The following is a 14756-nucleotide window of genomic DNA, read 5'->3' on the forward strand; positions in this document are numbered from 1 at the left end:
TCGCCTCACTATTTGTCTGTGTGCCACCATTTGATTGATATCTTTCATAGTTATTGGAGTATTTTGGCAACTAAAAATGAAATAAAACTGGATATAAATACTCACGCCATCCAATTTTCTTTATGACTTTTTTATATAAAAGACCATAAAAATAAGGAATGCCTCTTTTGATTAATTTAAGTAATAAATATGGTATTTTGGCATACACTTGTTTCCATAATGTTATACCAATTGCGACTGCGGTCTGGCTTAGTATTGTCATCACACTGAAATGCCTGACTTTGATTCAAATATCACAAAAAAATACTTTGCCATTTTCAATGCCACAAGGAGAAATCCTGGGTATATTAAGCAATGTCAAATTTTAAGTAATTTTGTTATTAAAAGTCAAGTACAACAAAGCCATAGCCTGGGAATAAGGAACCTTTTTTTATTAATGAAGAAATCAGTGAGTGAGCATACATCATTAGAAGCTTCAGCGATTGTCTTACATTCAAAATCTATTATTAAAGTTCAACTAAAAACTAGCGTCCATCGTCTTTCACTAAGCAGTTTAGGGTTATGGGGTCAGTCTAAAGCCTATCCTAATGACAATTTAAAACCAGCTTACCTAATGTTTGCTCTTGGACAGTGCAAAGAAGCTTATAGAGAACCCACATAGGCATGGGGATCAAACCAAGGACCTTTTTTTGCATTGATTCAACAGTGCCAACCACTGCACCACCGTGCCGCCCCCAAAACAAGGACGGAAACTTTTTTTGTTTTTTAGAATGAAAAATTGATGTGGTTAACAAACATTTGTCTCACAAAAATAGATGCATGACCTTATAACTCCATGACTAAGCGTACATTTTTGTGATTCCCTCCTGCTGTATTATGTTGGCTGATTCTCTCTGAATTTTCTGTTTGATCCGAACTGTTCAGGCCTGGCTCTTTGTTGCTGTGATGTAACATGACAGCTCTTTGTTGTGTCTATTTTGTGATGTAACCACTTTGATATTGTTAAATGTTCGGTGTTGAAGCGGATGCTTGTGTGAAAAAGCCAACGAATGGATCCGTGGGAGTTTTGCATTCACAACTGTGAGTAATTGTGTGCTTTTGTTTGTGTGTGATGTGTCTGTCACTGCGTATACATGCTGCACTTGACATGCAGAATTAGACATGTCTTCAGCGCAAAGCTTGTACAGAGCACCGCTGACATTAATACCCCTGGCGGCTTTGTTCGCTAGTTATCCTCCTGTGTTCTCTGTGTGATGTCAGTCTGCGGTAACCAGGGCAGAACAGAGAATAAAATGATAAAGCAAAGCGTTGACCTGAATGGCACGGCTCAGAGCCTTCTCCACGATTACACTGTGAAGCAGCAGCCAGTCAGTGGGTGACTTGAATGAGGTCTTTACTTTGAGCTAATAACAGGGATTTATGCTGTAATTCAAGGCTTGGTCATATCTTCAAAGCAGCTAGACACGCAGACAGGTTATGACACTACATGTTAGTTCAGGAGAAAATTGTATCTTCCAAAAGAGCAGGCCATGGAAAGTGTCACGAAATGTTTTGTTTTGTTTTTTCATCAGTCTCTTAATTTCAAACTATAAAATCAGAAAATCTGCTTACTGTGAATATGATACACTACAGTTTGATCCGATGACGTGGTAGCGGGTTTTTTGGGGAGGGGCTTGTGCAACAGACAAGTTTCTAGGGGTTTATTAATTTTTAGTTTTCTATACCAAGTATTATTTCCTTTATTGCCAAAGAAGACCATTATCTTACTCTTTGACAGAGTATTTTGAAAAGTCAAAACATTAATTTGTCCAACATGAAACAAAGAGAAAAATATAGAACATTAAAAATGTAATAAGAGGAATTTTTTTATGTTAAATTAGAAGCATTGATTTAAAGTTGTTGTTTTTTTTGTTATTATTTGTTTTTGTTTTTCTTACCTTAACCTGTATAGTTCATCCCCATGATTTAAAGCTTTTAATTATTAATATACAAGGACAGAACTGTTCACAAGTCTTGGATCACCTCTCATTTCTTTATGTTTTGCTTCAAAGGAGCCAGACTTTCTTGTAATTATTGGAAATTTGTCTTAAGCGATAGGCTTTCTGAAGATCTTTCAGATTTTTTCTTTGGCCACTGGCTACCCTTTTACTCATTTTCAGTCTAGTCCTTATCCGTGACCAATTTCAGAGTGTTGTTTCTTTTCTTTTTTTCTTTTCTTTTTTTTACACAATTACACAAGATCCATGCTGAAAATCCGTGACAACTGGTCTTTTGGAGTGATGAATCCAAATTGAAAATCTTGGTTCAAATCATCATTAATGATGATTTACAGAAGATCAGGAGAACGGTCCAGCAGGTTTTGCCATTTTTTGAACCTGCTTTTCAGCTAGGGGTGTTGGGCCATCATCCCCAGCCAACATCTAAAGACGTTGGAATGTCCTTCAGGAAACCTGGAGAACTATTCCTGAGAGCCTTAGAGAGTTCAGGCTGTGTTGAAGATGGGTATATTGATTTTTAAGCTCTTCAACTGTACAAATTCAGTTTTTGCTTTACATAGTATGTGTAAACACTGAAAGGTGCCAAACATAAATAAGTTACTACACCTATTTCCTATTTTCCTGGCAAAAAATAAAGAATGACTTGCACAGCACTATACATGTAAATTCCCCAAATTTACACATACTGTTCATGAGCCTTGACCAGGGTATTAACAGTCTTTTTGTTTTCCAGTCTGGAGAGTTGCACTGGTAACTTTCCAAGCTTTTTTTCCCCTAAGCTCCAAAGTCTTAGCTTGAAACCGTATTTTTCAGCACTTTTTCATTGGTTCAGTATGGTCCATATCTCATTCTCTTCAGCCAATTTATCATGTGGAATGAGACTGACCCCATCTACTTTTGTCCAATTTCAACTAGTCCAATTCAGTCAGACTCACCCTAACCTCATCAGTTCACATTTTAATAATTTGACCCAACATGACACATTTAAACACATTAATCAGTCATTTCTCTCCAACCTCCCTGCTTCTCTGATTCAGAGATGCAGATTTACATGTGTGTGCGCGTATGTCTGTGTGTGTGTGTGTGTAAAAGATGGTAATGAGAATTCATTTTTTGGATGTTAAGGAAGCCTAAAGAATTCAAATCAGCGTCAGCTACACAGGCAGCACTCATCTGAATTAAAGCTCTCTCAATTATTGATTTCCAACTGCTGGAATCACATCCCCATCTCTCTATGATACCATTACCCCTTTGACTATCATACTTTGTTCAATTCCTTGAAAACCTCTGCAAAAAATCGTCGCGTTATGTCTATGTGTAATCTCTCTTGGGCTGCGTTCAAGTGTGTCTGTGTGCGCGCACAAAGGTCTAAAGCAAACCTCTTTTAGGGTTATTAATATTTATTAATGTGTGCTGTCAGGGAGGCAAAGAAACAATTCATTGCTCACATGTATTGTATTAAGTGCTTCATGACTTATTAATGGGCATGTTTAAGGTTAGAGAAAAGAAAGGAAAAAGAAAATAAGAGAGAAGGGCAAACTATAAATTGATTCCTCCCACAAAGACAAAAGTCTATTAAAGTCATTTGTAAGCTCATTGAAATGTGGATTCTTTGGCCTTTTACTTTTTATTCATTAGATGGCAAAACTGTTGGCATATCTCAAACTGTCAGAGTAATAATGAATTTTCTAAGAAAGATTGATAACAAGTTTTGCAATCATATTCCTATATTTTTTTTCTAACTACCGATAAGCTCCTATGGCAAGCAGAGCACTTCTGCTGTTTTATATATTCCTACTATAGATGACCTTCTAACACTGTCACTCATTCGTTCAGTGCGTTTCTCATCTGTAAGCATTCCATGCCTGTGTTTATTGTTCTGTCTATCAGTCAAGCTGAAGGAGTCTATTATCCCTCCCTGTTTAATGTCCTTTCTCGGTACAGTACATAGCCTACTGTCTTTCTGTCTCTCACACGCCATCTGTTTGTCTGTTGGTGTCTCTGTCTCTCTGAACAATCTCTCACAGCAGTTGGCGTACTGTGTCATCCACTACCCCCACCCCCCACCCCAAGGACCTGCCATGTCGCTGCATATCTATATCATTACACCTTGAAGAAATATGCCTCTGTGTGCGCGTGCGCGTATACATGTGCCGCCGTGTTTCATTTAATCGAGGCTCCCAGTCAGCACATAGGACAAATTGATCAGTTGGTTTGCCAGCTGTCCTGGCAGATCTCTCCTTCTGTCTCTCTAGTTCTCTAACCACCCACTCTCCTTTACTTTCACTGAAACTCTGATTTCCACTTAAATTTATACACCTTGTAATTTAAAGATGAGAACAACCAAATGAGTACCCTTCATTACAAGTATCTCCGTTGTTTTGTTCAGTTTTTCGTTTTGTTTTCTCACCGCTGGATGCCTTTTAAACTAACTCCTCTGTCTCCAATTGGCAGATGGCTTGTGGCCATGCTGACTGACATGACCTTCTCTGGCACTGGCTCTTGGCGACCCTTTGAATCCCTTGAAAATGACGGGCATCATTCAAAGCCAGCTCCTTTTGTTATCTGAGCTGCACATATTGTCTTGATACACCCCTATCATTAGACACACATTTCCATCGTGGGCCAGCGAAATGTCTATCCATGCTGAATTGAAGAGATAAGTCAGAACTGCAGCCAGCCATATGGCTAGCCTGCTTTTAAGCATGATAGGTAGAAAATGCAAAACCCATTTCGGTTCTCATAGATCTATGCATAATTTTGCCTTGATTTAGGTGCTATTCACGCTTGATGTTCTTGCTGTGGCGAAGGGAAGGATAGTGGCAGCACAGTCAGGAACAAAGGGAGTCTACTTCAGTGCTGCTTGACAGGGTGTGTGTGTGTTTCTGTTATGTCCCCATGCTTGGCTGTGCTTTGAGCTGAAAGCGAGAGGCTTTTTTCTGTGTAATGACAGACATTAGAAAGTCGATTACGAGGTTCTTACAGCCTCGAACATGCCACACAGGGCTGTAATACACACATGCATACACAAAGGTATACAGGCACGTGCACACTCTCAGACTGGTCTGAGCCAGGGGAAGGCTTTTGTGTTCAACTTGCCTGTGTCACATACAAATATATCACCATTACTGACTGTGTGACACAGTACTGCAGGTGGGAAAAGTGCTGTCTTCTTAACTGTAATTTCCCATAAATCCCATAAATTTTATCACATAATTCAGACAGGGCACTGTTGCCTTAAATCACAGTTGATAACATGGTTACAGGGGCTCATGATATCTCCTAATTCCTATTCAAGCTCTTCAAGTAAACATAGCCAAGAATGTGAATTGAACATCTTTTAATTTTTAAGAATTTATCTTGGAAACTCAGGGCCGGGGCAGCTGTGGCTCAGGAGGTAAAGTGGGTTGGAAGGATGGTCGTTTGATCACCAGTTTCTCCTTTCTTCATGTCAAAGTGTCCTTTATAAAGAATCCCAAGCTGCCAGTGATAAATGCATTAAAGTGTGAGTGTGTCGATGTTAGACAAGGCGCTTTGATATATGTGTGTGTGATTTACTGAATGAGGCTTGTAGTAGAGTGCTCAGTTAGAGTAGAAGAGCACTGTATAAGTACCAGTCCATTTACCATGTAACATATGTAACATATTATTATTACTTGCTAACCCTTGCCAGCTTATCGTTAGCTTCAAATATTTCTGCTGGTTGTTGGTTTTCCCTTTTTTGTGTGTGTTTATGTGAAAGTGTGTAGTATTAGAGTAAGTAAAACAACGGTGTGTGTAAGAGCTACCATGTGGCAACCACTGGTTCTGAGGGTAAAATGTATATTCCCAGACCAGTTGCAAGTAGCTGGTACAGGTTGCTGGTAATTCTTCTGAAACTGATTGCTAAAGCTCCCTATTCACTTTCTGCAGCCGGTTGATGAGTGGTTGACGAGGTTGCTGGCAGCCCCTAGTGTGAAACTGGTCGCAAAGAAGCCTGAGTTTGCATGGAAGATGCCAACAAAGCAAACACTTGCCATTTACTCTCCAAACACAACTCTCACGTTAAAGCTAACATTCTCCACTCCTGGGTTATCTTGCACTTTTTCAAGTTTCGCTACAGCATGTAGAGTAAATGGTGATTATTTCTATACGAGTAAACTTGTTCTATGCAAACTGCAGGCGACCACAGCAAACTTCTAGTGACCAAAGCAATCACAAGGAGCCTCTTTATAGGTGATTTCACCTGGAGATAGCCATAAACACCTAGCAACCACTCGTGATCTGGCTGTGGAATTCACATTTTTCCCTAGCAACTGGAGGTTGCCAGGGGGTTAACAACCAATCCCTAGACTTACGTGGCTAAGGCCTTTGTTACCAAGTAGTTCGTCCATAAATATTCTCAAAAGCAGTATCTACTGTCTGTAAACTAATTTAATGTATACTAACTGGTTATGTCAATCACTAGTTTCTCACTCTGGGTAAAAATGAACATGCCTCCAAAGTTGGAACCTAACAAGACTGACGATGACGAAACAAAAAAAATGAGAAGGACAAAGAAAGGTATGAAAGGAATAAGAAAGAATAGTGTGGCAGGAGATTGGAAAACGAGCAGAGTGAGAGAGAGGGGTGGAAAGCTTGCTAGAGCTGTTAATAAAGACCCGCTGTTTAGAATACAGTCTCAGAAGAGAGGAGACCAGAGCATGGAGCGGTAGCTGGCTGCCTGATTTCACACCCATTATCACCTGCTACAAAAGCACGGCAAGTGGAAAATGAAACTGCATACAGGGAGAGTGTAAAATAAGCTGTTCTCAGTGTGTTTGAGTATGTGTGTTTATGCACGCCCATTGTCACACTTGCACTGATAAGCTTCTGTTACATGGTGTGTACTCTTACACATGTAAGGTCATGAGTACTTATCACCTTTGTCCACGTTCTCACCTTTTGTATTTTGGTTCATGTGTGCTTTGGGATAACTACCAAATAAGGCGAAACAAGGGGGGAAAGCACAATGAAATACAATTTTTGGGCTTCGGAGCTTTGTCTGCACGATTCATTGGTTTTCTTTCATTTGCATAGCTGGTTCATTCCAGTAGCAGACTTTGATGCCATTTGCACAGGTCCACCGATCACATGTAATGTGAGAATTGTGTTTGTCAGATAGATTTAGCCAAAGTCTCCTCTACTTTTCTGCTCTAATCCTATCTTTTATCTCATCTATACTTCACTGAGGTCTCACTGGCTTTTCTCATTTTTCTACACTCATTCTTAATTTTCACTCTCTTTTTTCAAAGGCTTTAACGTGCTTAGTGAAATAGAGGCGCTTATGTGATTAAAAAAAGGCTCTAAACTGTTAGCATATCTGCAGAATTATCTTGTGAACGTGCAGTTCCTTGATATAGCAAAATGTTTTTCATGTGTTCATTTCCCAAAAGGATATTACATATATTTTAAAAAATGTATCACGTAATTTGGACATATCTGACAAACTGCTTTTCTTTTCCAGCGTGTCCACCAGGCTCTTACAAGATGTCCTCCAGGCAGCAGGAGTGTTTCCCCTGCCCAGCCAACAGTGTCGCAGAAGAGGAAGGATCCATGGTGTGCTTGTGTGAGGAGGATCACTTCAGGACTCCTTTGGACAATCCCTCAGCGCCATGCACACGTAATAATAATAATATACTTGCACTCATTTATGTGTATATCTTCTTAAATTACACCTGCTTATATAGTAGTTCCAGTCACACCATATAACTCATATAAGATATGATATTGTAATTTTGCATAAAGTATAAATTTTTATGTCTGTAAGCCAATCATAATCTCAACCTCCCATTCAGCTTTTGATATAGCTGCAATTGCCATTTCTCCATTTTAACAATAAAGATCCATTTTCTTTATGTCTTAAAACAACCTGTCCTTCACCCCGTACCCTTTCATCCACCTCTCCTTTTTTCATGTTATTACCTCTTGGTCTGACCTGCTCCCTCCTCCCTCAAGTCATGTCATCTTGTCCTCATCAACCCCATCTCCATGTCTCATTCCTTGCACCCTTCACCTCTCCTTCACCATATACCCTTTGTATTGCATTCCATGTTTCTGTAACCTATCCCAGATTGTTGGCTAGGAGTAGGTCTCTCACAACACAGGATGCATGCCTTGTACTGCTCTGCTGATGAAAAAGTTGTGAGGTGTTTGTATAACTACAAGCTTAAAGGATGAGAATACATAAGCAAATATCTCGGTCTATAACTGGTTAATGACATCTGTTGCCTTGTTGGACAATTCCTCTTAGATCTGGAATAAAGAATAAATGCAGTCTTTGTTTGACATAGTATTTAAAGTTAATTTTCTAAGGAAGACTTTTCCTCAGGGACATCTGTATCATAGTATGTTTGAGGGTTTTCTGTAAATGTAGCCACATCCAACCTTTGTCTATTAGTATCCAAAGCTATATATGAAAGCGCCTCTTCACCCAAACCATTTTCTTTGCCTCTTAACATTTATCCCTTTTTTTATCACCCGTCCATCTTTCATCCCTTCAAACATTATGTCCACATTATTCAAAAAAGCCCATCACCCCATTTCGCCATCTCTTTGCTTAACCTTCTGCATTCTCTCCATATTCTTCCACCTTTTCTCCTGACATTACCGATCCATTTTCTGCTATACTTCCATTATCTACATTTCCGCTGGACCCCCCCCCCTTCTTTTTCTACCCCCTCCTTTTTGATGCCTCAACACCCACTTCCATTCTATCTCTCTGTCTTCTTAACTTGACCACTCATCACTCTTCTTTCTAGCCACCGCCTCCTCGCATTTTCCTTACTCTTTATCCTTTCATCTGTTCCATCCATGCGTGTTATCATCCCATTTTTCTTCTCTCTGTCAAACCAAAATCTCATCCCTCTATCCTCGAGCGACAAACTCTATATTCTCATCCCTGTTCGCTACACATTATTTGTTCATTCCTCACCTTTTACTTTTTCTGACCCTTTCTCACCCCTTCTCCCGTACCGATTCTTCTTCACTATGAGGCCAAACAGGCCCGTACAGGTTGGCCCTATTGATTTCTGCATGGAAAACAGCGTATTGATTATAGCTTAGTAATTAGATGGAGGAATAATAGGGTATATATCCCGAAAGTATTCAGGGCATAAATCCATAGGGTGTCTAAGTTAGTGCATGTGTGTTTATATATGTATTCACATTGACTTGTGCGTTAGTGCGTATACACATGAATGAAGTGTGTGGTCATGCTAGCTTTAATGTTAAGTGCAGTGGAGGGGTTTAATTATAATATTGATTGCTGAGCTCACTGATCCTGTGTGATAATATTCATAGCAGCCTAATGACCACATTAATTACACTATAGATTCTGTAATTATGATAATCCCCAGATTCTACTAATCCACCACACTGTGCATTTAGAGAAAGAGTTTGATGAATCTAGCCTCATAAGAGTAAGAGAAAAAAGTGTGATTTTCAAAGATGAAGTGTTTGATATGTGCGCATTATTACCACAGTGATTAAAGAACAACTTCTTTTATTCTTCTCCCTTTTTAATGCTAGTCTAGTATCACGACCCTAATGTGTTTACCACACTGACAATCAGAGACTGTGCACCTCATAGTTGCTTTAAGAATTCGTTTTGAAAAAGTTAAAGGAGCACAGAGCTTTAATTATAAGATTAAGCTTCATCTGTTACTTCATGACTCAACTGACTGCCATTGTTAATGGTGACGATTGAGTTTTTTCCATTAGAGCACACTGCTGCATTTCCCTTGGCAGCTATGGAGATGAAAAGTAGAACTTTAGAAATAGTTAATTAAAAATTAGTCTCTAAATTCTTGTAAGTTTTGGCAGAGGAGAACTTCTGCTGACAGCTCCAGTTGTAACACAATAACTATTTGGAAAAAAAAAATGGAGAAGAGATGCATAACATTTCTCATCAGATGTTTCTGCAAATAGATCAGCAAAATCGTTGTTTGAGAATAACTGCAAAATGATGTTGCCGCATAATAATTATTTCTGATTTTGAATTTCAGTTTTCTCTGAAAACTTAAAAAACTAAACTTGCTGTTTATCATAAATGTGCAGTGTTATGCAAAAGTCTTGAGCTACTCCTTGTTTCTTTAAATTTTGCTAGTAAAATTGGAAATGGGTGCAGTGATTTGTTGAAGTTTTATTTATTGATTTATTTATTGAATAGAAACAGAGTATATCTGGCAAAAACAGAGTTCTAATGAGCTTTGAAGGTAATATTTGGTATCACTACCTTTATTCTTCAACATGCCAAGATGATCCCACACTGCTTCAATATTGTTGAGGTTAGTGTTTCGGAGTCGCCAGTCCACGACTTACAGTGTTCCAGTGTCTGTTTCTATGCGTCACCCTTTTGTCCTGTTTCCCTTCTTTAAGAATTGGTTCTTGAAATCCACCTTTCCACTTATAACAATCCCGATGAGGCTTTAGTGAACAGATTTTAGACAGATCAACTAAAGAGCCTGATGCAACTCTCAGGTTGCGTGTCAGGTCTCTGCTGGATTTTTTTCCTATTTCTTGGGGACATGGCTTTTAGATCTGATGTGGATAGGTCTGTCACTTCTTTTTGTCCTCCATTTGTCCAGTTTTCTCACATTTTTCAAGAATGCACTATATAGCATGCTGAGATATGTCAAGTTTTCAACTAAAAGTGCTTTGGGAATCACCTTGTTGGTGCAAAAATACTCTCATGCCTGTCAGACTATGTTATCTCTGGCATAGATGTCCCTGATTTCATTTGATGAGATTTACTGAGAGGGGGTAGCATATAAAGATAACACATGCAGTTTAATGACAGTGGTTTAAGAGGAAATGCAAGATTTTCTCTATTGTATCATATTGTTGGAGGAGAAGGGATTGAGTTGAATAGTGATGTGGATGGACTATAGGGAAAAGGGAGTTAGAGGTTTGAGACAGGTAGAGAGAGTAAAAGAGTGGGAAAGAGTTGTGGAGGTGAAGTTTTAACAAGAGGCACTCGCATTGTAAGATGGAAAGAAAAGAGAAACCTTAAGAGAGTGAGGGACTGCAAGGCTAAGAAAGCATGAAAGTGGATAGAGATGTGAGCAAGAGGCCCAGCTGTGTCTACATCTACTGTGTGTGTGCGAGTGTGTGTGTGTGTTCATACTGTGAATGTTTTCTGGGCTTATGTAACCCTGGGCACCACGTGTGTTTGGAAGCGGGACGCAGCTGTGGTGTGTGACGTGTTTGATGGCACGCACAGTGCAGCACACCTTCACTTATTCATTACACGCACATGCACACACATACAAGGATGTATGTAAAATTCATGACCTTTAATGGACCTGTGCTTTCAGTGAAAAGAGGATATGAACCAAAAGACACTGAATGCTGACTTAGTGATAGGATGGAGTCCTCTGGTCTGACTTTTTACAGCCTTCTGCTAGATCGTATATTTTATTTTTAGCTGTTGCGGGGGTTCATGTAAAAGTGGTTTCGCTTTAAATGACATGTTTACAAAGTTTTTTGTTACCTCTGTCATGTACTGTATAATGCTGAACTTTTGACACACACAGCCTTTCAATAGGCAGCTCACATCACAACGCCTCATATCAAATCAGACCCGTATTCCGGGAGAGATAAAACACTTTCCATGGCAAGCCATCTTTATTTACTAAGAGTAAATGGAGGGTCTGTTTCACACAGCAGATGACACCAGTACATAATGGAAAAAAACGCTAATCTTTCAGACAAAAGGGAATGTTATTCTATTCTTTTTTTAATCAAATCCTGAGCCTTAGCCCAAATATTTTCCTTCCTCCGTCTCAGTCCAATACATCTTTTTAAAATATATTTTCAAACTGTCAAAGTAAAATAATAATAATGCTACATACACTATAATTTCACAACAAGTACCTCAGATTTTTCCTCACCTATTTATGTAAAATGGTTCTTATCACATTTTTAAAATCAAATCACCTGCTTGTTAACATTAAAAGAAACAACTTAAAAAAAAAATATTTTTTTAAATTTAAAATTATTGTTCAAAAAATTATTTAATATGAAGGCAATAGGCAGGGTGTTACAGGCATAGCACTAAAGAATGTAGCCTCATGGGCAGTGTAGTTCAGTTGTAAGTAAGCTATTAAGACTCGACTGTGCACTGTGTTCGTGTTTTTCTCCCAAACAATAAGTTCCGTTGGAGCGGCCTTTCAACGCCTCTCTCTGTCTCTCGCTAGCAAAGTTGACCCAGACAACAAAGTAAAGCTAGTTTTCGGCTACGAGCCCGACACGGAGCCCGACGTATTAGCCAGAGGTCCCTTTACTACGGTTTGGAGCCGCTGACCTGTTTTATATACGTGCGGAATAGTTTTCTATATGAGATCACTGCCTTACCTAATGTCCACCCTACTGTTACTCATTTTATATTAAGATTTACAAATCTAGTTGGTATTGGTATGGCGAGTATCTTTCAGTAATGGTAATAAATCACACAGCAATAGTACATTCATGTAGTTGTAAAAAGCATGATAATATATTAAGTAATCCAAAGTATTCAGAATACGATACTCTCTTTGAGTAACGTAACGAAAGTACGAAAATACATTTTGGGGCATGTATTCTGTAATCTGTAGTGGAATACATTTTAAAAGTAACCTTCTAACACTGGCGCTTGATTATGATGATATTGTTTGTATAAATGCTTCTATACCCACCATAAAGCCTCTGGACTGCTGTGTATCAAATTGCATTACAATTCATTCAAACTGAGTGCGCATTGTATTTTCTTACAAACTGCTCATGAGCGACCTGGGATAAATCATAAATCTAAATAATTATCTTATTTTTTTTTCTTTCATAGGTCCTCCATCCCCTCCCAGAGACTTGACTTATACTCTGAAGCAGTCCACGCTGATCTTGGACTGGGCTGCTCCGTCCGACACAGGGGGCAGGGTGGATCTGACCTACAGTGTGGGATGCCGGAAGTGCATCGGGAGGCAGTGTGAGCCATGTGGGGCTAGCGTTGGATTTGTGCCTCAGCAGGTTGGCCTGACAGAAAGAACTGTGACTGTGGTCAATCTTCTTCCCAACACCAATTACACATTTACTGTAGAAGCCTTGAATGGAGTGTCAGAGCTGCTGCCCAACAAGAGGTTCTACACACAAGTCAACGTGTCAACAAGCCTGCCTGGTAAGTTCCATTTCAACCTTCAAAAACAAAGACAAACATGTAAGTGGAAAACATTTAGATTGCACTTAAACGTGGCACACTCTGAAACCAAAACACAAACGACATGGAATGCAGCTTTTAAAAGATATTGCATTTGTACTCAGAAGGGACCAACAAGGACACGTCTGACATCAGGCAACATTATGTGTGAAAAATAGATGAACTTTAAATAAACTTGCACTACATGCGTTTCCAGTTTTGAATACTTTTGAAACTCCACTAAAATCTTTCTGATTCTGGCTGAATTTTTAGTGGTTTTACAAAAAGTGTTACATCATCATTTCATCTGGTCAGATAAATTCAACTACTTTATTCATATTTTCGACGTAAGAAAATCCTCTAAAAAATCGATTTGACCCCCATTTGAAAAGTTTGAATGTTTTGTTTGGAAATAACGCATGCATTTTTTATGATCTCACCGCAATCCGCTGTTACTTCTGCTCACAACAAAAAAAAGACACAGATCATATTTATGTGCACTTTGTACTCTGTAAAACCCACTGTGACCTTTGCCTCTAGCAAAATGCAGATTTACTGACATGGCATTCAGAAGCAATGTGTATTCTGTAGTGATTTAAATTTCTGTGTATTCTTTGAAAAAGCACAAACTTCAATCATACACACTTTTCCCTTATACTGACACCATGTCTGTCGCTGCAGACAGGGCAGAAATTCTCATTGGTGGGGGAGATCTCATTTTCATCAGCAGAAGTTTTCAGCAGGCCATTAGCCAGAGGCTTGAAAAGCACTTTACCAAGTAGCCTTGTCACCCAGCACCGCAATAGCACTCACTATTTGGAGGAGCTCAAGTGTGAAAAGACCAAAACACACGCATACACACACTAAAGATGTACAGGCCTACTTTCTGGCTTGAATGCTGCCAAACATTCTTTTGTAAACAAACGTACACATGACTGTGCATGTTATACTGTTGCGCGTATCTTTGAAAATGTTTGACATCTTTGTTTGCAAAAGCTGAAGGAAATATGAATGATGAACATAATGATGCAAATGAAACATAGGTGGAAGATGGAATGAAAGGTGCTGCACAAGAAAGTATCTGATGGAGAAGCAATGAGAGAGTGAGAATGGCAGAATGTGCTTTTGCCATTAATTGGAAATTAGCTTAGAGAAATGGGCTGAATAATGAATGCGGTGCAGCATCTGCGAAGGCTGCAGGACTCGCTATGAATTTCCAGGTATTAAGTTCAGGATATATACTGTAAGACTTTATCGTGGGAAAGTAGGTTAAACTTTTGGATAGTTGGTATATTGAAAGTGTGGTTTTTGACTGAGACATGCATCTAAGAATAAAAAAAGAGAGCACATTTAAGGAGATTTATGTTGAGTCTTTAAAAACAAATGTGTTTCTCAGGATCTTCTTTTTCGGACCAGCTTAAACTTGTATATAACACGAGTGATGGGCTGAAGCACAGTTATGTGTACGAGAACAAAGCACTGACATCACTTACCTGATTTGGGACCTTGGGAAAAATTTGTATTTAGTGAAGGTTGTAGTTAATTCTTCTTCATTAAAGAGCTTGCATTTC

At 39.0% G+C, this 14756-nt stretch overlaps 1 protein-coding gene across 3 annotated transcripts in view; it reads left to right on the plus strand.

The window, feature by feature from the left end:
* epha10 (EPH receptor A10) overlaps positions 1 to 14756 on the plus strand; it is a 157435-nt gene that overhangs the window by 90910 nt on the left and 51769 nt on the right. For all 3 annotated transcript variants that reach the window (XM_025902390.1, XM_025902391.1, XM_013272590.3), the window contains exons 4-5: positions 7483 to 7638; positions 12838 to 13167. In XM_025902390.1, the coding sequence (XP_025758175.1) occupies positions 7483 to 7638; positions 12838 to 13167 (486 nt within the window). The remainder of the gene's footprint in view (positions 1 to 7482; positions 7639 to 12837; positions 13168 to 14756) is intronic.

This window comes from Oreochromis niloticus, linkage group LG22, assembly GCF_001858045.2.
Source record: "Oreochromis niloticus isolate F11D_XX linkage group LG22, O_niloticus_UMD_NMBU, whole genome shotgun sequence".
Taxonomy (NCBI): Eukaryota; Metazoa; Chordata; class Actinopteri; order Cichliformes; family Cichlidae; genus Oreochromis; species Oreochromis niloticus.